This window comes from Lycorma delicatula, chromosome 1 (genome assembly GCF_047948215.1).
Source record: "Lycorma delicatula isolate Av1 chromosome 1, ASM4794821v1, whole genome shotgun sequence".
Lineage (NCBI taxonomy): Eukaryota > Metazoa > Arthropoda > Insecta > Hemiptera > Fulgoridae > Lycorma > Lycorma delicatula.
The window spans coordinates 187672543-187700293 of NC_134455.1; the positions used below are offsets into that span (position 1 = coordinate 187672543).

The following is a 27751-nucleotide window of genomic DNA, read 5'->3' on the forward strand; positions in this document are numbered from 1 at the left end:
AATAATTGAAAGTTAGAGAAATACTTTTTTTTTTTTTATTGATAAGAACAAAAACGAAATTAGAAAGCAGACTGGAGAAAAATAATTTATTATTCAATAAAATAGTGTATAAAAACACTGACAAGTAATACTACGGAGTTTTTATGGGTGAGTTAGTAATAGATGATGTATTATAACTGGACAAGGTGATGTCCGGAGTTGAAAGTGTATTAGTTTATTTTGACAGTTGATTAGTAGCAGCAGTAAATGAAGCAATGTTATTTTTTATGTAAACAGAGTAAGAAGTTAATTTCGGTATTATTATTGGTAAGAAAAGGAAAAATTAGAGAAGCTATAATTGGGTGTAGATCTGTTAAGTTACTGGAGGTAGAATAAAGAAATGATAATATTTTTATTCGTAATATAATGCTGAATATCTTGTTGCCTACATATAGTGAATTAAAGAAATAAAATAATTTGATTTGAAAGTATTCAGTTTATATTTTTGATAAAATACTTAACATGTACTATATTTATTTATTTTTGAACTTCAACGTATTATTATGGATATTATGTAAACTGATGATTGTTTTTGCTAGTACAGGTACGTTAAAACTACAAAATCGGTTTAGATGGGTGTGGAAAATTTATTTATTTTTAAAAATAATTGCAATTTCGATAAAACATTGAGTAACCACTTATTCGAAAACAAATAAATAGAATTGAAATATTACCTGTAAATTACATTTCAATGTATGGAATGCTACTGTAGATTTCAAAAGTGAAGTTATAAAGTAAGTAACCATGTATCTCAAAAACACAATAATATTGCTTTACTTAATCTCAGTTATTCTATTTGAATTGCATGATGATATGATATTAGAACACTCCGTATTAATATGAGTATAAACAAGGTTATTGATTGAAATGATATCTAAGGAGAGTGACAAAAAGTCTCATAACCATATATGCATTTCATATTACTGCCTGTTCACTTTCACTCAATAAAACATAATATACCACTGTACGACTTCCGCTAACTCCTGTTTTATTGTAGAAAATGATACTTTTTATTATTCCAGACAATAATTGCAAATCTCAAAATCACTATGAACACAAAATCTGATTTACAAAGCAATATTTCTAAAATTATATTCTCCACTAACTGTACGTAAACGATTATTTCTAATAAATTCATCGAACTTGTGATGAAAAATTCCACAGCTATTTTAGTTACGTCAATAAACCTGTAATGAAATTTTCTCTTTTCAGTATCGAAAAAATAAGATCAAAATTATTTATTTTGGTAATCTGACCGCATTTTTCCATAAACTTACCTTCTTTACTGATAATTCCAGGAAAAATGGAGTTCAAATTCGTACAGAAGGATATGAAAAATAAATATCATATTGATAATAATAAATTGCCAATAAAACAGAAGGTATTTATAAATTAAAGAAAGACTACAAAATTAAAGATTTTCCTTATTTTTACAGTATATACTTAGAGATTTGTATGTACCCAGAAATTGTCTAGGTTTTATTACTAATTTACTTGCTAAATTTTCTCATCGGTTTAACTCGTTTTTTTTTCTCTGAATTTTTATGGGCATCGACTGCTAGGGTCATTAGCCCTCGTCACATTCTTTAAAAGAAATTAGTATCACCATCAGGATCGTCATATGTAAGGGTGTAAAGGGCCCTTACATTTTATTTAAAAGCATAACCAACATAAATAAAATTAAGACACAACAACAAGACAAAACAACACTTACGGGGTGTAAAGGGCCCCGATATTAAAATTTGAGATAAGGTTCTCAAAAAGACCATGAAATTAAAAATACAACTTATCAATACCATTTCTTTCTTATATCTGTCTCGTTTATAGTTTGTTTAAGCACCCTCGGGGCGACAAGAACCGCCGTGAACGTTAACTCGTTTTTATTTGAACTTATTTTTACTTTTAACGAGTTTTCTTTAGACTTGTGATTGTTCTCTTTTTACAAAGGTTTTTGACTTTATACTTTGTTTTATTGTTTATTTTTTCTAAAGCACTCTTTTGTCTATGTTCTCCTGGATTCTTGTTTAAATTCTACTAGATTTTACAATAGAACTGTGCGGTGTTGTCTTGTTTTTGGTGGTTTTGTACACTTTTTTAATTAAATTTTATCTGATTTTTTTTTTTTTTTTTTTATTAATACAACTGTTTTATTACAGCAAATATTATTGTATTGATAATAATAAACTGCAAATAGACCAAAAGCTACTTAAATAAAAGAAACACTACAAGTAAAAGAATCTCCGTGTTTTTTGCAGTATATTCCCAGAAACAGAGTAAAATGAAAGCCAGCTGATTCAGGATAATGTAACATGAGTCTGGAAACGGAGCTTTGGAATGCACTAAAAAGCCATAATTACTTTATAAAGCATATTAAATAAAATATATTGTAATTGAAGGTTTTTGGAAATCATCGGACTAATGTTAAAATTAGACTTTAAAATTAAATTTATTTAAATAATTACCACTAAAGAAGGGAAAGGCAAGACTTCAACAGTATTATACAATGAACTGTTATATAATTTCCACTTGTTAATACTATTTTAAGTAATAAATAATTTTATCAAAAAAAACCTAGGTTTGTTTTTTTTTTTAAGAATTAACACTGATTAAAATTAACATAGAATATTAAATTGAATATTTATTGATATTATTAAAACGTTGAAAATTTAATGGACAATAATTAACCTTAATGCTGTACCCATATTTCAAACTTTAAATATTTTCATCACATCGTTTTTATTTTTCTGCAAGATAATTTATAGAAATGATTAATGAATAACAGTTACTTTATAAAACTTTAAATTTAAATACATTTCAATTTATTTTTTTATATTTATGCATAGTAGTATGCTCATTAACATTATTTTAACCATTTATTCAATAATGTTAATTACTTTTTTGATACTTATCCCTTATCATTAAATACAGCGACGGTAATTTGCAATAAGAAGCATTAGTTTAAATAACAAAAATACATTTTACTTCAAATAATTTACAATTTAAATTTTCATAGACTTTTTACGAAAGTACGCAAATAAACAAGTATGAACAATTATATTGATATTGCAAAAATTTAGTAGCTTGCGATTTTCATTTATCACATAGGAACATTAATTGCATTAAGAACTTATATTTCTTTTTATCGAGAAAGTGATAATAGTGGATACAAATTAATTTGGTAAAAATATTTAAATAGTAGTATATCAAGATTACTGAATGACCTTTAAAACGGTAAGAACATTTTAAACGGATTTATTAATTCTGGTATGAACGAAACTAATGCCTAAGTAATATTTGAATTTAAAAGCCTTAGGTAACAGAAAATGGGATTATAGTAATGGGATTATAGTGTCATTTATAGTTAAGATGCAAAAGCTGATTTTTTACGTCATAAAACTAATAAAGATTATATGACTAAGGTGAAGAAAGCTCCACCAGCGGTAACTCCTAACGAAAAACATAATTTTTTAATCAATGTATTTACAACTTTTTCTTTATGGGTTTAAAATATAAATGTGTGTGTGTGTGTGTGTGTGTGTGTGTGTGTGTGTGTGTGTGTGTGTGTGTGTGGAGTTTACTTCATTTGGAATGTACACGTACACATATATTTACATAATTAGATTTATACTTGGGAAATATATATATATACACGCTAATTTTATATGTCCTGTTTCTCACCATATTTTAAACCATTAATAATAATTTATGTTACATGTCATATACAGTTAATACCACTGACTTCTCTAACGATAACTCATTACTATATGCACGTTAGAGCAAAAGTTCAACACGGAAAATTACACCATTTAAAAGAGAAATTTCATAAATTGTACAGACAACAAGAAAATAAAATTATTACACGGTTTTTTAATGCAGACGTATATATTTTTGTTTAATTTTTTGAGTAATTACTTTATTTAATTTTTTTCAATGGATATTATTTTAAAATAAAAATTATCAACGTAAAAAATTTAAATTTTTATTAACCTCGATCTCTGTGATGAAAAGGTAACGCACAAATTTTCTTCCGGAATATCTCAGATTCAAATTCCAATTTAGTATGGCATTGTTCATATACGAGTACTATTAGATTTTTATTCCTTAATCCTACCCACAAGCATAAAGCTTACATATTGAATTAATCGTACATAAAAATCTAATAGTACACAAAAAATCTAATTTCTGCTTGATGAATATATTCAGTCAACTTTAAAGAATTTTTTTTTTCATTAGTTTAAATAAATTTGGTTGATAAAATTCCATTCAGAGTATACAATGGTACATAAAATTAGTCAAAATACCTTTAAAGGTTTATATCAAAAATTTTTTTTTTTTCTTCCGTACTTAATACTTTTACATTACTATTACTCTGGATAATGAAAATTTTGATGTATTTTTTTTAATAGAAAAGAATTTTTTAATAACGTTATTAATGTGAAACGTGTAAAATTATATTATCCTGCACAATTAAGGCTGTGCAACAACTAAAAGAAAATAGGATTAAATTATACTGCTAATCTCAGAAGAGGTGGGAAATTATTTATTAATATAATTAATAACTTAAAACTATAAATAAATTTATTAATATAATTATGAAATTTAACAATGGTAAGTCCTTATGCGCCTTATATATTATAAACAAATCTGAGTATATGACATAAAAATTGAATTAATCATATTAATTCATTCATAATAAAAATAAGAAAAAAATATATAATTAATTATAAATGACTAAATAACTATAAATTATATATGACTTCTCGTCTTCCTTTTTATTCACTTTCGACATTCCCTTTTCGTCAGACATACTTTTTTTTGGTTTATGATGCTATATTTTGTTTAAACGTCAGAAATTTAATTTAACTTCAAAACTTCTTGAAGAATACATTATTTTGCCAAAAACTTGTTCAAAAATCGATCGATTAAAGAAAATCCCCCTAATGGCAAAAAATAACATTAAATGTTTACTTCCGAGGTGATTAAATATCTTGTTGTTGTATAGTATAATGCTGTGTTTTACTAAGCGTTATATTTCCACAATCGATTAAAGTAGAACAAAACATGTTTAGTTATAATACTTGACGATGAATTCTAATTGTTATTTCGGCTTCTATTTAAGTTATTTGTAACCTCACAACCTTTAGTTACAGCACGTACGCAACGTTCCTAACAAATAAAAATGCGATTTACAAATAGTTAAACTAATGTACATCATAAAAAAAACACATTGACTATGAATACCATATGTCAATCACGTAGATGTATACACTACTTAAATTACACAAACAGTTTAGAAATGAATAAATGAATTAATAGAACTTAATAGAAAATCGTTTGTCCGGTTAATATTGTAAATAATTTGCTAAATCTGTCAGTGATTTACAGTTTTTCTTGTAAAAAGATTAGTTGATAACAAGTAGCTAATTATATCATCTAGAATACGTAAACGCTTTAGTTTAATCGCTAAATAATATTAGCACTGCACATTTTTTACACACAAATAGTTATTTCATATATAAAAGTGGTATAGAAGATGTGGAGGTTTTAAATAGCATTATTGAATTTTATTCGGTTTGCGAATATATCAGTAGAACATTTAAACATAACCAAAAAATGTTTGTATTAAAACCACCTGTGGTTGTAATAACTTTATTGCTTATTGTAGTAAACATACTTGAAAAAGATTTTAAAAACTTTCAAGTATGTTAAACAACTTTTTAAAACGTAGGTTTTAAAAGCAAAATTATTTTGTTGGTTTAAAATATCTACCAATTTATTGGCGAAGTCTAAAATGAACAAAAAAACTAATAGTTTGTAGCTAGAACTTGCTTTGAACCTAATCTATTAAAGAAGAAGTAGAAGAAATACCTTAATAGTAAAAAGTTCAATTTTGAACCAATTTACACGTAAATAAATTGATAAAATGCTTTATTTTAACAAGAAAATTCTTAATTAGAGTTTATTTTTCAAAATAACACAAAATAAACACAAAAACAGAAAACATATTTAAAAAGTACTTAGATATGAGTAAAATCTCTCTATAATAATAGGTTCATATAAAATACTAAACAAAATATTATTATTTGTATATAATTTTTAGAATCATATTAAAATACTCTAATATTTCATTTAAAAATAATAAGAAATTTAATCGTAAAATAAAGATAAATTAAAAAGAAAACGGTTGAAGAATAAAATGCTATAATGAATTTACCACACACCTTCTAGAAAGTAACAATCACTCTATCGAGAAAGATTGAATTCATAAATGAATGGTCGTGTAAAAGTGATCTTATATCTACTTTTTATGTTTAACAGCGGCGATAAATTAATAAATAATATTGAAACTTGACAACGTGTTTTTCCTTAAGGTAGAAATTTCCAAGATTCGTTAAAATCTAGTACAAATGTTTACAAAAAGCTTTTAAATTTATTGATTATGAAATCGCATAATTTTTTCTTTCATTGTAATTTCTTTTTGAGAAGTAATAAAACGTTTAATGTTGAAGTAAAAATAAGACATCTCACAGTTTTAAAGTTGATCGATTTTTTCGATTAAACCATGATGTCACATTTTATATTTTTTTATAATAAAGTACACTTTTTCTTTATCTACATACACAAAACCGATAGTTTGTTTGTGGGTCTGTTTATTTGCAACAGCATTACGCGATAACTAACGGACCGATTGCTTTCAAATTTTCAGGATACACTGTTGTTATTCCAGGGAAGGTTTTAAACTATTGATCGAGTTCCTAGCCCCCCTTGAGGTTGAAGTTATGAATTAAAAATATTCATTAATGAAAAAAAATTAATCCTTTAACTTCATTATTACATTTCTGTCGCCATGGCAACAGAAACAAGTTGTGAAGGTTTCCTCGTGAAAGGTGTGATGTACTTAGTTACCATAGTTACTGCTATTCTGTCTTTTATAATTTACTTTCTTTTTCAGATTTCAATAAGCATGAATACTTTAGTTGTTATTTATCAGTATTATTCCCATAAATATGAGGGTAACGAATATTGCGGGGTTCCAGGAGGTGGAGCGCCCTGACTAGATGGTCGGGAATGTAAAGTGAACTGGCTAGTGTATAATATAAATTAGCCTTAAATAATCAAGTTATCATCAGAATTCATCTGAAGTCCAATACTTTAATTAAATCGTATTTGAATATCTCTATTCCTGATAGAAAAATAACATATCAAATCCGAAAAATTTTTCAACCGGATTCGCGTTTGTTAATCAAGTTTCAAATCTTTTACATACAATACGATAAAACATAAACATGAAGGTTTGAAGTAAATTTAAAATAAAATAAAAAATAATGCTAAAAGATACATTTATTTAAATATTTCATCATTTAATTAAACGAGCTAGTTACAAAACATGCTAGTATATCAATTCAAAAAATAAAACAAACCAAAAAAAAAAAAAAAAACTGAATATATTTCTATAAATATTTCACCTGGAACCATGAAATATTTACCAGTGGAACCAGTTTGATACGTCCTTGAAAAAATTCATCTTACTAAATTGCATGTTAACCTTCAAACCTAATATTTTAGTAGCAAGACATAATCTTTTTCATAAGGAAGAAATTAAAATAGTTCAAATAATTGGTAACTTATTGAAATTGTGATTAACCTTTCAAAACTTCATGTATAATAATGATTTTTGAGCAAAAGCAATAATATTTAAATTTTAACAGAAATTAAAAATAAAACTACTTTTGACATTTGACTTTATTATGATATATAAACTAGTCAAGTAACTTCAAATCAGTTTGTTTTTTGTTTGTATACTTGACTTGCTAGAGACTAATGAGTAAATTATAATATTTTGAAACTTATATATCAGATATAATACATATAAATAATATATATATATATATATATATATATATATATGTAATTTATATTATATACAAACTTGATAATCACAAAAAAATTGTGTTCTGTTTATTGTGTTTTATATGTGAATTATTCTCTAGATACTTTAAAATCGTAGTGTAACTAGAAATAAAAGGATAGCAGAAATGGTTCAATTTACTAGTTTCAGCCGCTGGACAAGATAAAATTTATTTATTTAACCAATATTCGATTTTTCTTTCTCGGAAAACGAGTTTTTCATCGCATCAGAGCGATATCCTCTCTATCGTTTAACAAAGCCCTTTTTTATATTACTCCTGTAATAAAATATTACAAATAATACATGCCTCTGAAAAAATTATTTATTAACGAATACAAATATTTGGAAGCAACACATAACTCTAAACCTGTTTCCTTGATATACACACTAATACGAGTATACATTACAAAACTCAAAAAAAATACTGAAATTCTAGATTTTAATAGTATTTTAAGTTCGAAAATATAAATATAAATAGATTTAGTAGAATTATTTGATTATTTAAAACTTCTTAGTTTCAAGAAAAGTATACTTATTTTATAAGTTATTACTACAGTAATAAATTATAAAAAATAAATTGAAAAAGGTGTGTTTTTATAAGAAAATGATGAATAAGAAAAAAGAAAAAATTAAAATTAAAAAGAAAGAAAGAAAAAATGATAGATAAAAATGAATTTGATACAGAAGCAATAAAAAAATATGTGAATTAATTTATTGATTTTTAGCAACTGGATTTTACAGTGTTTTATGAATAAAAATGATATACAATAAAATAATGCTGATGTATATACAATATTAGATAAATTGTAATCTTTAAGATATTAACTATGGAATAGAATGATCACAGAATTATTGTAATAGTTAAACACCATTTAGAATGTTAAAATTTCATTTTAAAGTGACTATTATTCTTATGAAATATTCTCTGGCTGTCCTGTAATTCACTCGTAAAATATGTTCCAGTTCATTTAACCACAAATATGTACTAAAAACTGTACTCAGCAATATAATTAAAATTACCCGCTGTGTCAATCCTAAGTATAAACATTTACACTCCATTTTATATAAAATTACAAGGCTATAAAATAAAATTTATTCTGTCCGTTTAAATTTTTAGGAGATTGAATTTAACCGATTTAGTTCTTATTGTAATTCAAGTAACGGTACAATAAGCTACACAAATTTAGTATGGAATTAACTCTAAAAATAAAAATTGATTTTTTTCTGTTTAAAATCGGTCAGGGTTTTTAAATAAATAGAAAATATATGTGTTTATCTGTCGACCTCTTTGAAACTTTTCGTTCCTTTCGTTCGAAAGGTTCCGGGTTCAAATTATGGTCAGGCTTAATATATTTTTATAAGGTAAAAATTTCCATTTTACATGCAGAAGATTCACATATATGCAAGATTTCACCAATGTACAAGATTCATGTGTATGGATTGTAGTGAATTAATTGTCTTAAAAGCAATTCTGCTCATTTCAAAAAAACATTATCATGTTGTAATTTTTCAAAGGCAAACAATTTGTTTAACTCGGTAAAAGTTAAAGTTGTAAAATTACTTTTTGTGGAATGAAAATAGATCTTTTTTTATTTTTATTGACCAGTAGTCATTACTGAGTGAGCACTTTAGCGATATTACGTTTATGTAAGGTAATACTGTTATACATAAACGTAAATTTACAATAAAATAAAAATCAAAAACTTACTTTAAAATAGAACCTTCTTATAAATATCATAAAATAGAATGGTAAACTTCCTCTTATAAAAATCAAAATTCTTTAAAAAGATTCCTTAAAGGATTATAAATTTGTAGTTGATCAACAGGTTTTAGAGAATTGATCGACTTTTTACTTCCTTGAACGAAGTAAAAGAAGTATTGTGACTGCGAAAAATTTCGGTTTTCAGATTTCAACGGAATGCATTTTGATCATCCCTGAATCCATTTCGACGCGACATCTATACGTACGTACGTATGTGCGTATGTTTCTCACATAACACAAAAAGATTAGCAGTAGGATGTTGAAATTTTGGATTTAGAACTATTGTAACATATAGTTATGCACCTTCCCTTTTAATTGCAATCGACTGAACCAAAAGTGTCCAAAAAAGCCAAAAATCCCAATTGAATTTTGGACATTTTTTTAACTGCAGTAATAAGCCCTCATTGAAAGCTTTTCAACGATATATCATAAGTAATACTTATTTTCATTGGTTCCAGAGTCGTAGCCAAATAAAATTTTAATTAATGAAATATTTGGATCTTACAAGGGGAAGGCATATCGGTTCAAATCAGACTTCATCTTCTTTTTTTTTAATTTAAATATTTATTTATTAATAATTATTAACCTCTGATTGTAAAAAAAATTACGATAAATAATAATTTAATAACAGTAAATATCAGAAGTTATTAATGAAATAAAGTTTTATGTACTTTTCATTTAAAAAAAACATGTATATGTAATTTAATGGGCGTACAAGGAAGTGATGTGGTGTACACATCAGATTTTTTTTAAAGAGACTCACGTAAGTAGTATAGAATTTTACTTCTAGTTAACCAAAATAAAGATAGTATCACGAAATTGACATAGAAAACCACATCCTGTGAATTTTAATATTATTTTTACAGTTGTAAACATTATCTAATTCAATTGATGTAAGATGAATCCTAAACACCTAAAATCAATGGTTTTAAATAACTCAGATTTTTCTTTATTAGAAATCAATATGAATATTACGAATTTCACGACTGTCAAAAACGTCACTTCACAAATTATTACGTTTGAACATACATACAAAAATTCCCTTTGAAAAAAGTACCTATTTAAGTCTTCCAGTAATTACTATAGTTTTATTTAAAAAAATTTAATTGGAAAAGAATGTAAATAGGAAAATTGTTTGGGAATTACAGATTATATCTATGAAATGAGTAAAGGAAGTAGGCTTTCAGAACGTTATACGAAGTATATATTACTGATGACGTACTCACCTTTTATTAAAAGAAAAGACTTTTCATGGATGAGTACAAGTAAGGAAAAATAAATAGCGTCTCGGCCTTTCACCCGGAGGTCCTGGGTTCGAATCCCGGTCAGGCATGGCAAATCACGTATGTTCTAACGAGAGCACCAGTATTTCAGGATTGCCACAACTGACTACAACTTCTAAGAAAGCTATTGAAATCGACGGAATTTAGAACTTAGCGATTGTTCTCGGCTTGTAAGACTTGTAAGACAAAAGATTCTAAACTTATATCAAGTTTGTCAGCATCCTTTTTCTACCTCTTTGACCTTAATTTATTGGTAAGCATTTGGCTTAAAGAGCTAGTTGATGTTTCTGTTATGTCTTTGAAACTTTGTTTGTGTTCGTCGAGCCTGAGTTTGTAGACAATGCTCTCTTCTGTACTTAAAAATAACTTCTTGTTGGTTGGCTGAGGCTAGGAAAAACAGAGTCTGAAATTCAACAGTCCATCTCCTCTGAAGATACTTCTTGATTTCGAAGGTTCCTCCCTAGTAGTTCACAATCTTTGGCTACATGTCCTGGTTGTTTATAAAGAAAACAAGAGACGCGTCGGTGGAAAGATATATCCAATAAAGTAACCCATTATTAGTCAGGTTTATGGTTCCCGGTATTTCTTCATCATCGGGATGTAAATATACCTGGCGACGAAAGCTAAGCATATGTTCGTAGCCCGGTTCCGCGACAACAACGCGTAAGAATGTTGCAGCCGATCCTAGAGGGATATCGGAAACGGTTTTTTTTCACCTTCAAGTATTTCGTAGGGATAACCGGGCATGTTTCCATAGCAAGTTAAGGCTACCCTTCCACCTGCTTATTCTATTATTAGGCTAATCGCTTATTTGGAGAAAAAAATGTCAAGCCGGATAGATTGAAATAGCTTTTAATACTCAATACCGTGAATGTAAAAGGGGAAGATAAAAAGAAGACCATTTGAGTATTAAACGGAAGTAATTTAAAGAAATTTGATTTAGTTAAGAAAATTTAGCAAAAAACCTTTCCAAAGATAGAAAGTATTCGCTCAAAAAAATAAAGTAATAAATAAAAACGTCATGAATAAAACCGGATTATATTTAGTTAATAATCCTGCAAATGATCAACAGTAAATAATTTTATTTAAAGAAACAATTTTTAAATCTGACAAAACAATCAGAATTAATTTCAAGAATAACGGTTTAAACACAATAACACAAATTATGTAATACGGCTCCAATAATTGAAAGTAAGTATAATTAGAGAAAATCTATTATGCTTCTCATTTAAATTCAAGTCAGTTTGTAAAAGAAAGTGTTCTATAAAGTAAAGTTGTTATCGAATTTTATAATCACAATATTATTAAACCTTCATATTCTCCATTGTTTAAATTTAAGAAAATGTCTTCTTCTTTTTTGTAGCTTTCAAAAATAGTTTAAGAATAACCTTGTATCTTTTACATTATTGAAAATAAACTGCCATCATATTACAATTATTTTTTTAAAGAAAATTATCAATACAATGACTATGCCATAAACAATGCTCTAAATGCACTTCAAAATACTGATGAGTAATACCTTAAACAAAATTGTTGTAAAAATTTTAAATAGTATTCAGAATAAGCAATAGTCTAAGTAATGATTTGGTTGTAAAAGAGAAGTTATTTAAACTTTTAAAAGTTGAAATAGTTTTTTTATATAGATCAAACATTTTTACGTAAGAGGGAAATATTATTTATAGTAAACATTTGTTTTTATTCCATCTATTTAAAAAAAAAGATTTAATTGAATATATATATATATATATATATATATATATATACATATGCGTATGTATGTACAGAGTGATTCAGGAAGAAAGGGAAATAATTTGGGAACTGACCCTAGAGCTTGTAATAAGGAAAAGCGAACATGCAAACATATGTTCGAAAACTTTTTGTTATCGAGTTAGGGCTAGCGAAAAATTTCGCTCGGATTTCAGTTCCCACTGTGAAATAAGGTCATACTGAAATTTTTAAGGCGTTATACAAGGAATAAACTTAGTGGTTTCTTATGTTTTTAACCTGAAAAATCCTGAAAAATTTTGTGATGAAAGATACTTTTTCTGGATTTTTTTTTAATGATTTTTTTGCAAGGTTTTTGTGATGGAAAGCTCCAGCTGCGGTAGAAGAATACCGAGGTAGGTATCCTGGACGAGTAATTCCAAAGCGTATAGTATTTTGTGGAATTTTTAATAATATTCATGAGAATGGCTCTTTTTCCGGCGTTCATGTTTTATCTGAACTCAACAGGTACATGTGGATGAAAGTGAAAACATTTTTCATATGGTTTTACAACGAAGACGCGAAAAATTTCTACACGACTTAACAATACTCAAAGAACACTACGAGATATACATCCACATGGACTGCATTTTTTTCATATTCAGAAAGTTCAACACCTGTAGCTGAGTGACCTTGCCAGACGACTGCAATTTTGCCAATGGGTAATTGGCAATAATAATTACCAACAACAATAATTAATTACCACTAATTAATTACCAATAACAATTAATTACAATAATAATAATTACCACTTAATTCCGTTCATACTATTTTAGGCGAAACTACTTTTACCCTTAATGGCATAAAAAAAAAACACGGAATTCACATTGGTGGTCCGAAGAAAATCCTCATGATGTAATTGAATCAAAATTCTAGCAACGATTTTTGGTGAACGTTTAGACTGGCATGATCGACAATTAATAGGCTCTGTCATATTACAACAACGTTTCACAGGGAGAAGAAATTATCTGAAATTTTTAAATAATAAATCTCTTACAGTGTTTGAAAACTTCTTATTGGTGAAACGAATTGTAATTATAACTATCGACTTGATGGAGCAGCAACATATTTCGCGAATGAAGCGATACAATTCTTAGGTAAAAGATTTACTGGTAAATGGACTGGACGTAGAGGGCCAGCAAATTTGCACCTAGATCACTGTATCTTACTTAAAGTACTGTTTATGTTGATGATGAATGAAATGCGAGATATAAAGGTAAAACGTAATCACACGTTATAAACTGATTCTGAAACTCGCATTCTCAATACTGCTGCCCTCATCAAGGAACCTGAAAATATCATTAGGTTGGGAACAAAAAATATAAGGAAACGAGTTGAAATGTACATCGGTGTCAATGGTGAAATTGTTTTTAATATCTATTGTCAATTTATGCAGTATACGAGTAAACCACAGTTAGTATTTTTTTTTAAAGTACATTAAAAATATTTTAATTTTTCAAAAGTCTAAATTATTGTACTAAAAACAGCTGTTTTTAATTTTTACAAATTCCTAAGATTTTTCTGTTTTGTTTTTAACAATATAAGTTGACTTCTTTGTTTTTTATAAACTTTATTACATCAATTTTATCGGAAATATATTTTCTATAAGTTTAAAAATTAAATATATGCATTTATTAGTAATTTAAAGAGGTTATTGTTTTCAGACTTAAATAAACGTGTTTTTTGTCATTTAATTTTTCTTTTTTACGTTACATATAATGAAAAATACGAAAGATGCAGTTCTGGGACTTATTTTATTGGATTTTTCAGGTCAAATATCATAAGAAACCATCACAAGATGAGGGTGATATGAGTGACATGTAAAGGCGGCGTAGCCTTGTACAGATCTATGTCGACCATTCCTGATATCTGTTATTGAACCCTAATTGCCAAAGTACACCAGTATCTAAAATTATTTCACTTTCTTCGTGATATATATATATATATATATATATATATATATATATATATACATACTTATACAAATATATTATTTATTTTTATACTTAAAAAAATATATTGAAGATTTGAATCTGTTCTATTTGGCAAAAGTACAACATATGACGTATGACCTACCAAAGGACTTTTATATGCCAAAGTGATTTATATATGCCAAATCACGTGCTATCAAAATATTTAACATCTGCTTAAATAATTTTCCATTTTGGGAAAATTGAATACTCTAAAAAATGTTACTTAGGTTCCCTCTTAAGTTTTATAAACATTTTTCTGAAATAAACTAGTGAAACTGTAATTCTTGTAGGTTGAATAGAATTGTAGACCTCATTTTGATCAATTAATGAAGAAATTAATTCATTAATTCTTGGACCTCGATTCCGTTCATTAACCCCTTGATGGTGAGAATAATATTAATAGATAACAATTAAAGCCTGTTCAATTATAAAAACAATCAATGTATTGTAATTTCTTCAGACCAACAGTTTGGTCAGCAAAGGGGATTTGAAACTTTGAGTGATCTGAAGTATACGGTTTTTAGAATAGTCGGCTCCCATTTTAAAAAGATCGTAATTATAGCCGGTTACCCGTCCTTCGTAGGGTAAAAAAGGATTTTGAACGATTTTATTTTAATTTTATTATTTTTATTATTTATTTAATTTCTTTATTTCGTTTTTTTTAATTTTTGTGTTCTTTTGTGGGTCAGTTTGTGAAGAAAATAATCTAAAGAATGGACTTATATGCAATATTTATAGCTTTTCTCTCGGATTGCATATAAAGAGATAATTCTCGCAGGAGAATCTGTAGCAAGTCACAGTTGCCCGTGAGAGAAGCATTGACTCCCCCAGTGGAGACCAACCAATAGAAGCCACTGTCCTTCTGGCTTATTTATTATCATTAAAAAAGAAATTACAAACTGGAAACGCTTGAAAGTGAAAGAAAGTTTAAATGAATGTACGCCGCCGTTACACCGTGGCAACTTTAAAGCTATTTTTTCAATAACCGAAAGAAATATCCAAATGACAAACGTATCGTTTTTTGTAAAAAAACTAATTTTAAATAGTGTCAGCCGTCTCCGAATTCGATTTGATCAACGGTTTAGACATAGTAAAGTTGAATATTGACAAGGAACATGGCTTGTTATCATAAACCATTAAAATGGCCACCATCTTGAAACGACGAAACATTTCTTAACAATAATAGTCCTATTTTCTTTTCAGGTATAAAACCTATGTTCATAAAAATTTTCAGCTCAATTGGTTGAGTAGTTTCTGCATGAAAGAGTAACAGACTCATAGACACGACTAGATCTATGTATGTATACATACATCAAATATAATAATAATATATAATATTAATACATGCTTAATACATCACATACATCAGATATTAAGCATGTATGAATATTTTCCATTCATTATCAGCATCAGTCAAGAGGTAACTCATTTTGACAAGTGCATAACCCTAAATTAAATGAGAAGTATGATTTGTCTGGACAAATTGTTTACTAAATTAGCAATACATAAAATAATTAATTAAAAAAAGATTACTAATATTTTAAATATTAAAACGAATGTTTTAAGTATTAAATATTTCAGTTCTTCATTCAAATTTCTTATTATTATTTCTCAAGATATTCCTAATTCTTAGAGAATTTCAGAGTAAAAATTGATTATTATAAATTAAAATAGTGAGATTAAAATTTGTTTGAAAATGGTAAAAGTTTTGCATATTTTCAAATGAATAGTTTAAAATGGCAATAAAAAGAAATATTTTTATCCATCATACTTTAGCTTATAACAAAATTTTTGTGAATTTTATTGATCAAAAAATAATTATTTATGTAATTTTATACATGCATTTATATTAATTTATTTCATTTATTTAGGTTTAACCATAAAAGAAATATTTTAATGAAAATTATTGTTACTAATTATTAATAATTCTAATTCATGAATATGCTCGCGGAATAGCAGTAATGTGTGTTTTATTTTGAGAAACCAAGTAAAATTTTAAAAGTTTAGATGGTCACTTCAAAACAGTAGCAATCGTTATATTTTTAAATTCTGATTTGATCTTAAAAATAGATCACAATATTATAATTGTGACTATTTATATTATTATACTGTAGTTATACTATTATATAGTTATAAATTATATAAAAATATACATATAATTTAATTATAGGATGTAAAACACATAGATACGTGATACTTATTCAAAGTAAATTAAAGTGATATTATTATCTCATGCTTAAGTGAAGCAATGACTATAACATTTCATAATTGTTTCAGCATAAAAAAACATGCTGACGACAATTTTTCGGTATTTGCCAGGCATTGGTTATTTCATATTTGTTTATTCTCATATACTGGAAAAATAGTCATCATGAAAATTTTCAAAAATTAAAAAAATCGATATTTTTAATCTTTGATCGACTTCACCACCCCACAATATTGCCCCCAAAGTAATTTTTTGCACATTAGTAGTGCACTTGCACTACTAATGTGCTTAGGAAGTCATAAAAGATCCGGTTGAAAAATTTGCAATAAATAAAATGATATTATTTTTATTTTTGAGGAAGGGGAGAATTTGGGATTTTTTTTAAATTGTAAAATACGTATGTACACATGTACTGAGCTTAATATAAAGAGGGGATATTTTTACGAAATTTTAGAAACTTGACCCCAAAGAAGCAATCTTCCTCACCCCCAGGAGAAATGAACCCAAATTTGCCCGATAATGAAAATGAACAAATTGCCCGATATACACGAATTTCTGTGCCAAATTTCATCAAAATCTATTTATCCAGTCAAAATCTGTTAATCTTCAGACATGCCAACACACGTACATACGTTTATTACAAACGTATATTACCCCCTCCTTTTTTTGTTTTTTAGGGTCCCTAGATCATGAAACGTCGAGAAATGAAAAAACCCATACCCCATTTTTTGACTGATTACCGTACTTTTCTTCTCGCAGCGTAGCTCTAGAGCTGATACCAGGAAAGTAAAAGGAATAAATTAATTTGTTGATAAACACTATTTGTCACAAATCCCTTTTTTAATGGCTGTGATGCACATAAACTACCTGAGATGCAAAAGACACAAAACAGAATTACCTAAAAATAATTACATTCGTTATTCAGTCGGTGCGTATGGTAAACCGAGTTAAGGCGTCCAACTTGTAAATACCAACTACATACAGGTAGGATTGGCATGTTAATATTAACCGTACTTTTGGCTTAGCGTTGAAAACATCGGATAACCACTTCTTTCCTCATTTTCTATTGTAATCTTAGATATAATATATTTAATTTTTTTTAATATTCTCATTTAAAAAAAAAGAGGTTGTGATTTATGTCAGAGGTCTGTTAAATCTGTTATAGTTATCATTGTTTATACAGTATTGAAAGTAAAGCCTTCATTGTGAGAAGCTGCTAAACCGTACCAGCAAGATTGATGCAAATGAACTTCACCATTTTTTAGTGATTATATCAGATTTGTAGATATATTATCAGAAAATGTGTAGTTATTACAACAGTAATAACAATGAATTATTTACTACTTTATTGTAGTTTCATTTCCACTATTAGAGTTACGAATTACTATTTAACTATATTGGAAACCATTAACTTAAAAAAAGTGCTACGTAATTACTATGAAATACTTAATAAATTTTCAATATATGTATTATAATATATGCATAGAGATTAAATTATATGCAGAGGAAACGTAGAAAAAATATGCATGTTGGCTCCATAGACATTTGTTTTCAATTGTATGTGCATTAAAGTAATTATGGTTAGATAATAAACTGTGATATAGTAAGATTTATTGATAATATGCTTGTTACTGTTACAAGGATAAATTTGAAGGTTATGTTAACATGTAATTACATGATAATAAACTTAATAAACAATTACATACAATATAATAGTATTTTTATTATGATTTTAACTTATTTTTTCCCATTTATTCATTATTTTTTAATTATAAAAATAATAAGATAACGGAATATTTATTCTAAATATTAATTCTTAGGCATTACTATCATTATCTAGTAAAGATTTACTTGAGTGCATTTAAATTAACATTAGAATACTATGAAAGTAATACTAAGTAACGTTACTGATGCATACAATTATCTGACCTCAGAAATAAATAATTAAGCATACCCTGTAAATTGGAAAACTTTTTACGTTTGAGTTTTTCAGTTTTTTAATTTTTGTGTTTAAAAAATAATAAAAATGGTTTTCAGATATAATTTTAAAAAATCACCTATGATATTCAAATTAATATTGTAATTTTTGTAATGTTATAATTTTTTTTTCATCCATATTTTCTTTGTTTTTTATTAAACAATATTTTTAGATTATAAAATATTGTAACCAAGATTTTTTCAGTTTTTATATAAAAAAATAAAGTTTTCTTTAAAAACATAATTATACCAATCCATACCTTGTTACAGTCCCGGTTTATTTAAAATGGAATTAAAATAATATTTTAAAATTTAAAAAAAAAGTTATATATCGACAAATATATATAACTTAATTATCAATTCTATTCATATAAATCTGTGTTGTTGTTTTTTTATTTGAAAAAAGATGTATTTTTTAACTGTATAAGAAACAAGTTTTTTGCTGCTATAAAAAAATCGGCTAACCACAAAATATCAGATTATAAAATGAAAGTGGTGGTTACTTTCATTTATGTTCTCAAAATATAGAATATAGATTATATTTTTCTTCTGTTAGATTCTATTTTAATAGCATTATTAAAATAACTTGTTATTTAAAAATTACTCGCATTTTAAATACAGTAAACTTGATTATATTCTCATAAAATTATTTAGTCTTTAAGTATTAAATTCATTAAAATATTAGATTATATAATAATTTTAGGGAAATGTTAATTTTTTATTTATTGATCGGTTTCTATTAAAAAATTATACTGTAAATATCTTTAATTCCAGATATTAAAATATACTACGAAACATAAACGAACATCTGATGTGAATAATAATTGCTAACTTTTATGTTTTAATATTACTAGTACCAGATTGTAAGGTCTTAATATTCTAAGGGAAATCATTAAATTCTATAACTTCATAGCCCATATTTATTTATTTAGCGTATGGCACCAAAATATAACACCAATTACAGTCAAAATTACAAACAAAGATTTAACTAATTAATATATGCTGTAAAAGCATAGCCCATAAGAAATTACTGACAAGGACAAGGTGAAGGGGATTATAAAAGTGTGAATTTTAGCCTTTAATGGCAATAACAATAAATTATTTTCTTTTCACATTTAATTCAGTATTAGAACAGATTAAGAACATATATTTTTAATCGTTTGTTTGAAATAATGTATTTAAAAGATCTGTCTAAACTTGTCTATGAAATAAAGAGATTAATGAGTAAAAATCACTGTTATTTGTAATAATAAAAAGAAAAAGATGAATTTAAAGAAATGTAGAAAATAAGTGTTATTTTGATAATCTATTCTAAAAGTAATCAAAACATGAGTAAATTACTCACTTGATAATTTACACCTGACTGTTTACGATTATTAAAATTTGTTTAAATGTATTATTATTTTAACTTATTTTACAAAACATTTCTCATCATCACTCTCTATGCCCAAATCTTACATACTGAATTTAAATCAATTCTAAAGTGCACGTTGAAGAACTGTAAGAAAGTAGTCTATATAAATCCACTTTAAAGAGTAGTAACACAATTTATTATTTACATTTCTGATAGCACATAAAGCTGTGTACTTGTAGGCAAAATAAATATCTTCGATATCTATAACATTTATACTGTAATCGAACAGCGTAACAAATAATTATAACTATTCCTGATCTGAATGTCTATTTTTGGGTGCATTAATCTTTTATGAAGAAATTTTCTATAAGAAAAATTTAATAATATATTTAACTAAAATTACTGCTTGATTTTATTATTTTCCTACCACAAAAAAAAATATACTGAAATATACTGACTTGTAAAAAGTAAAAGTTGTTTATTACAGTAGAGGTAAACAATTGAAAATATAATCTGAATTAAATAACAATTATAATACAGCGGCATTGTCACGCACTGAGAAAGCAATGAGAAAGTGTTTAATAGTTTAATACTTATTTGCATAAACTGGACTGCATGAGAAAAATGTGCAAAGTACTTTGTAAAGAAGTTGCAAAAATATTTAGTTGAATTTGTGGGAATTACTATATTTCATGAAAAATGACAAAGGATTACTTATATCTATTAATAAGACTCAACAGAAATAATAAATATATATATATATATATATATATATATATATATATATAATTTTTTATTACTATGAAAATATATTTTTTATTGCAGTTTCACTTGATTAATCTTAAATCAAAATATAACATTTATATTTTATCGTAAAATATTAATATTATTTTAGCAAATCAAAATTCAAAAATCTTGTAGAATTGTATTAAGTTCTGACGTTGAAATTTCTATATCAAAAACTTGCTTTAAGCTATTTTTAGTTATAAATATACAACCCAGTTTTCAATATAATATAAATCTAGTCCAGAACCGGTTTATGTACCGTTTAATAAAATAACTCAACAAGTCCTTCTGTTAACGTTATATTATTGTTATATATTTGAAATTGTAGAATATTTAATTAATTTCTTTAAATAATAAAATAATAATAATAATGGTGTTTAAACAATTATAATAGTTGGATTTCTTTGTATTACAAAGAAATACGTTAGTATCTATTTTCTTTAACAAGTGCAAGTGATAAATTTTCAAATGATTATCATAAAAAAGATTCAATTTCTAAAGAAATAAATTTAAAACATATTTTTTTTTTAATTTTAAGTATATTGCCTTCCCACAATTACTGCGCTAATTGAGATAAGATATACCTCAATTACTGAGCATTATTGTAGAACCATAAATCTAGTAATTCTTCATTTTAGCATAACCACAACAGAAATTTTCAGTAAAATATTACAACTACTTTAACGAAATTATTACATCTTACTTATTTTACAAATAAGAATCATTAAGACCTTTTGAGTGGGTAATATTTATTTAAGTCTTTTTTTAAATTAATTTGAATGAAAAAAATTAAAAATTAAAAAATAATGATAAACTCTGTTAAAAGTCAAACGTAATTAGTATCCCAATAATCAAGAGATAAATATATTTTACACTTTAAATAGAGCTTAAAGTATTAAATAATTCAGAATTAAATAATCCTGAAATTTTAATAAACAAAAAACCTGTAAATAAATAAATTTTAAATACAAAATTTGTGAAAATTCTATTACTTTATACGTTAATAAGTAAATTCCATGATATTTTCAAACATAGTAATTAATTTGTTGTTGAAATGACATGTAATTGTATAATTTCGAATAAACCTGACTGGATTTCATAACAGTTGGTCTGTAATCTTTCACGATCGAACTTCAAATAATGAATTTATTTATATTTTAATTTGATTTAGAAGCAGATATTTATATGACACATAAACGTTGGAAAAAATTAATAGCACTATTTAGAAAAATTGAGCTTAAAAAATAGTAAATAAAAAAAAAAAATATTCTTAAATAATTATAATATATAGTATAGTTTTTAAAATAAAAATATCTACAATCATAAATAATTTCCTCTATTTCACTTATCTTACCTTTTATTTTACGTATAAACATAAATATTACGAAAATTTGAAAAACAAAATCGTAGTTATTTTGACAATCTGCTTAGAAATTAGTTCAAGTTAGGCTTGTTAAATGGGAGGGAGAATAAATAATCACTTAATCGATTAATAAATGAACAATATTATGAGCAAGAAAATGTGGAATATGTTTTAATTATAGTAATTCATTTTAATAAAAAAATTAAGACTTTATAATTGATGTTTAATATTATAATGAAAATATTACAATTATTTTTTTTTCTTTTATAAAATGTGAAAATTACGGTTTTAATCAATACGTAGTTGGTTAACTTTCTAATAAAATTTAACCATCAGGCTATGGTTTTGCAGTTGCGTCAAAATTATTTTAATTATTACGTAAATGTAATAGTAGAATTTTAATTTGCTTTGATCATTAATTAAAGCGGTGGAATATTAGTGAATGTATTTAAAGTTATGCATAGATATACGCAATTTAAAAATATGTAGGCTAAAGTTTATACGCGTAGGTATAGGTACGTACGTAATTTCCCCCACGTACGTACGCAATTATATATTGTACATGAAGAAAATTTTGTTTCTATTAATTGTATGAATTCTTTATACAGAAAAGATGTGTAATATTATTGTTTTTAACCATAAAAAATTATGAAATTATTATAATAAAATTGTTAATGTCAAAAAATAAAAGATTAAAAATAGTTGGTAGATAGTAAAATATCGATTATGTTATCGAAAACACCTGTTATTAAGTTATTATAACTCGCTTGCTACGTCAAGAAATAATGTGGTGGAACTCACAAGCAATAGATTTCACTCTCTGGCCTTTTACTTGATTATTTTATTTTAAATATCTTTTCTTATATCTTATCTTGATAGATTAAATATTTTTAAACATTTTTTCCTTCATTTAATTACATACTTAAAAAAAATTTGCAATTTAAGAAGTTGTTAAAATATTTATAATTTTATCAATAAATATAGTTTTTAATTTCTCAGATTAAAGTTTTAGTTTAATAAATTTAACCAAGAAATTGTTCTTTGAAAATATAATCAACTTAGCTGATCATTATTTTATAAATAAAATTTAATCCAACAGCCAAGTCACAAGTAGAAAAAAATATATGTTGAAAAATTAATAGTTCAGTATTAATTAAATAATCTATACGTCAATAAATCTTCTTCAATCGCTCTAAATTTCATCCTGGAGGTTCCGGGTTCGAATCCCAGTCAGGCACGACATTATTGATGCCGTTCCGTTTTTTTTCAAAAAAATTCCATTTTCATATCCCATGTACAAGCTTCAAGCTTATGTGGAGGTATCACCAAGCAAAAGAAAAAAAAAATTTGACTAGTTGTGAAGCTTTATTAAGCTGTGCTAATCAGGTAAAGTTTATATTTTCAATATGTCTGTACCCACTCCCTAAACTTCCTCATCACTTTAATAATTTTATGATTACTTCAAGAAATAATTTTACATCCTAAAGTATTTAATATTTAAAATTTACTTGTAAAATTTATATACATATATATAATTTTTAAATTTATTATTAGTAACACTCTGTAACCAATTATATGATATTTTATTTTGCTTTACACTTATTCTAACTTCAGATTCTTATTTTCACTTGTTTTCCCAAACCTACTCTTCCTTTTTGATTTACGAACTGTTATATTTAAAAATTTTTGAATATATTAACGTAATTCAACATTTTAAAATTTTTTATCTGTGATTTTAACAGTGGTATAGAAATGAATGAATGGTGATTTGTAACTAGTTAAAGTTATAACTATGTTTTACATGCATGCGAAATAATTAACTTTACTTGTCATTTCGTTAAATACTGAAATTATTTTAAATACCTTACCTGGTAGGAGAAGAGAAGAGATAAGAATTGTAAGAGTTGAGGTTGGCTTCATCTCTGTGTAATAATTTTATCCAGAAGATCTGCACGATCTATCTGGACCACTTGCAGCAGGTTAATAAAAACAAACGGTGTCGTAATGTCCTCGGCACTATCATCGGGCACTAGCACACAGAGAGGCCGCGAGTCTTGCCGACCACCAACTGACTCCACTGACAGCCTCTTGTCTTTCCTTTCTCCAAAACTCTCACTGCTCCCCACTTCTTTCAAGAATAAAACTTTAGTTTAACCTCCCTCTCCCTATCATTTTTGCTCCTTCCCTTATACAACTTCCACTCTAGTTATGTGATCATTCCTGGTCGAATAATTTTAATTACGTACACATTGCGACATTTCCTTAAAAAAGTGACATAAATTTCTACACCAAAGAACATAAACTTAGTACTAAATTTTAAAGTCAATAATTTTTTAATGATAGAGAAACAAAAATATTGTTATTGAAAACTAGGCTCTACTGCAATTTATTACAAGCTAAGCTATCATTTATCATGAAGTATTACCCAATTCAAATTACATTCTCTAAAATTATATATATTTTTTTTATTTTCAACCTTATTGAAAAAAGTAGTGTAAAAGAAAACAATATGTTAATCTTAAAAATAACTTGCTTCATGAAATTTGTTATTAAAAAGATTTGTGTATATATATAAAGTTAAACACAGTAAATGGTGGGATGAGCTATTAGAATGCAAATCTACTCCGTGTATACAGAGTTAAAAGAGTATAAAAGAGAGGACTAGGAAGGTTTACTATTTTTTTTCTAATGTATACTTTACAACATGTTCAACAACAGAACAATAAACAACCCTCGACAGCCCAATTACATGAGGGTGGTATGTATGACATGTAAATAAGGTGTACTTTTGTACAGACACACGCCGTCCATTCAAGAGACGTTTGGTTAATTGAATCCCAAACGCTAAAGTATACCGGTATCCAGTTTTAATATTCAAATCTGTATAAAAGTGACTAAATTTATTAGGATTTGAACTTTACAACGTTCGACTTCAAAAATCAACTGTTAAACAACTAATTTGCGACAATGAGTTAACCACTAGATCAGCCCAGTGGGCTGTTAAAATAATATGAAAATACGAAAGAAGTTTTAAAAGTATTATTGTTAAAGCTAGAGGGTCACGCTGCCAGTCAATTATAAGCCAATCTAAGAAGTGTATAGTAACCTAGAGGGGGGAGGAAATTTATGTCTCACTTTTTCGATAGTTTTATATTGCTAAGTGAATTTCGTAATCTCTGGTTCAATAATTTGGTATATAGGGAAGTGACTTAGCGACAGAGTATTTGAACCGAATATTTGACTATGTTTGGTAGGTTAAGTTCGTAGAATATTAGAATTTACAGAAACATTATTAATGGATTTCATCTTGTGATAGAATGTAATTTCTGTAAGTTTTATGTTTTACCAATTAACTAAGCTAAATATATGTTTGTTTATATTTAAATTTAATTTTTTTAATATTAAGGTAATTAATCTATTTTGTATGATTTTCTTTTTAAAGATTAGAAAACTAAAAATTTGTAAATATTTTTGTATCTTGATACGTTTTTTTATAATGCCTTTACTTTTTTATTAGCACTCTGAGAATCGTTAAATTTGCCTTATTTATATTATCATTTGGCATCTTTTCTTTTGTTTCGTTCAGGTTACCCTAAAATAAGTTTTAATGTGTTAATATTAAGTTTTACCTGAGGTTCTTTTTCTGTCATTAAAAGGTGTAATGTATTTTATTTTGTTATTGCTACTGATTTTTTCGAACAAATAACTCGGAAGCCAACTCTAATGAACCAATCTTCTTAAAAACAATTAACAAATTAAAATTATTATAAGTCTTAATCTCAAATTAATTACGAGAAAATCATATTATAAATATTTTTTTTCTTTATTTTTTTTTCGTTATACGGGCACCGACTACTAAGGTCACTAACCCTCGTCTCATTGTATAAAAAATAAGTAAATCACCAGCAGGACCGTCAAATGTAGAAGTGTATAGGACCTCTTACATTTTAGTAAAACACAAAAATAAACGTAATATGAGACATTTAAATAAAACGCCCACATACAGCATTTGCAGGGTGTAAGGAGCCCTGACACTTACATAAAACACAATAATAAAACTAAAATATTAAACATGGATAAAAAGATACAAAAAAATTTGACAATACCATGAAAAAATGAGAACTCTATGTTTGGTGCCTTCACATAGAAGATTCTCAGTCAAACATAACTCATACTGACTTCGTCGAAGGCTTGCTGTAAACTCGTAAGTAATTCGCTGGCATGTAAGTAAGCAAGTATTTTTTCTTCTTCGCCATTTTCTAAATCAGCAGCAATATTATTTCCTAGTTTATACCTTATTCTGAGGTTTTCCTATATTGTACAATCTTCCAATAGATGCTTATCAGTAAGCGGTTTATCACATACACTTTACATTGATCTTTCTTCACCGGTTAACAAATATTAATTTGTTATTCGTGCATGACCGATTCTGGGTCTAGTCACCGCTACTTGTTCTGGGCGAGTCAGTTTTGCCACGGTGAACATATGTTTACCGTTTATATATCGCTCGTTCATTTATATGATGTAATTTTAATTCCATTTAACTTCGTATTTAATGTTTTCCATTCATTACTTCACGTGTTTCTGATAGTGTTAGTTAGACGATTTTTAACGTCTTCTACGCGAAAAGGGATTATATATTCTCACAAATTGTTGCTATTCTGGCAGCATTGTCGGTGCTTTCACCGACGGATGCATGGATTCCTGAGAATCCATGCCCAGGAATCCATCCAAATATATTTCGGCCGTTTAGTTTAATACAAACAGGATGGGCAGGATGTTTACTATAAGAATGTTTTTGTTCCGAATAGCAGTTGGTGCGCTTAAAGGGTAGGAACATATAAGCGCTCTCTCTTCGCAGAAACGTTTTGTGTAACGAAGAGCTTGATGTGTAGAAATGAGCTCCGTCGTATAAACAAAGGTGACATCTGACAGTTACCAAGATTGGGCTTCTCCATTTATGTATTCTATATAGAGAATCTAACACCAAGTTCAGTTTTAGAACCATCAGTATTAATTTTTATATATCTTTCATAGGTATTGATGATTGACAAAAATTTCTGTTTGATGATCAGTGGCGGTTTATCTTTTATTTTTCCGTAAAAGAGATCTAATCTTGTGCTTACAGTTGGTAAATGGCAAAGAGGTACTTCGCTTGTAGAAATTGCTAAAGTAATCGGTAAAGCAATTCTTGCTTTGTTGCTAACTCACGACACCTCATTCCGGCTGGTCTGGAATAGGAGCTCAGAGTTCATTTAATGCTGATAAAGGATTGTTATGAGAGGTTTTATAGTTTATATGGGTAGGAACGGCCCACATATTAGATCTTATAGTA

General features: G+C 26.7%; 1 protein-coding gene across 1 annotated transcript in view; it reads right to left on the reverse strand.

Moving 5' to 3' along the window:
• Positions 1-24493, reverse strand: part of Cda5 (Chitin deacetylase-like 5) — a 398887-nt gene extending 374394 nt beyond the window's left edge. Inside the window, exon 1 of the mRNA XM_075368390.1 lies at positions 24285-24493. Within this exon, the coding sequence (XP_075224505.1) occupies positions 24285-24336 (52 nt within the window). The 5' untranslated portion in view covers positions 24337-24493. The remainder of the gene's footprint in view (positions 1-24284) is intronic.
• Positions 24494-27751: the final 3258 nt, after the last annotated feature.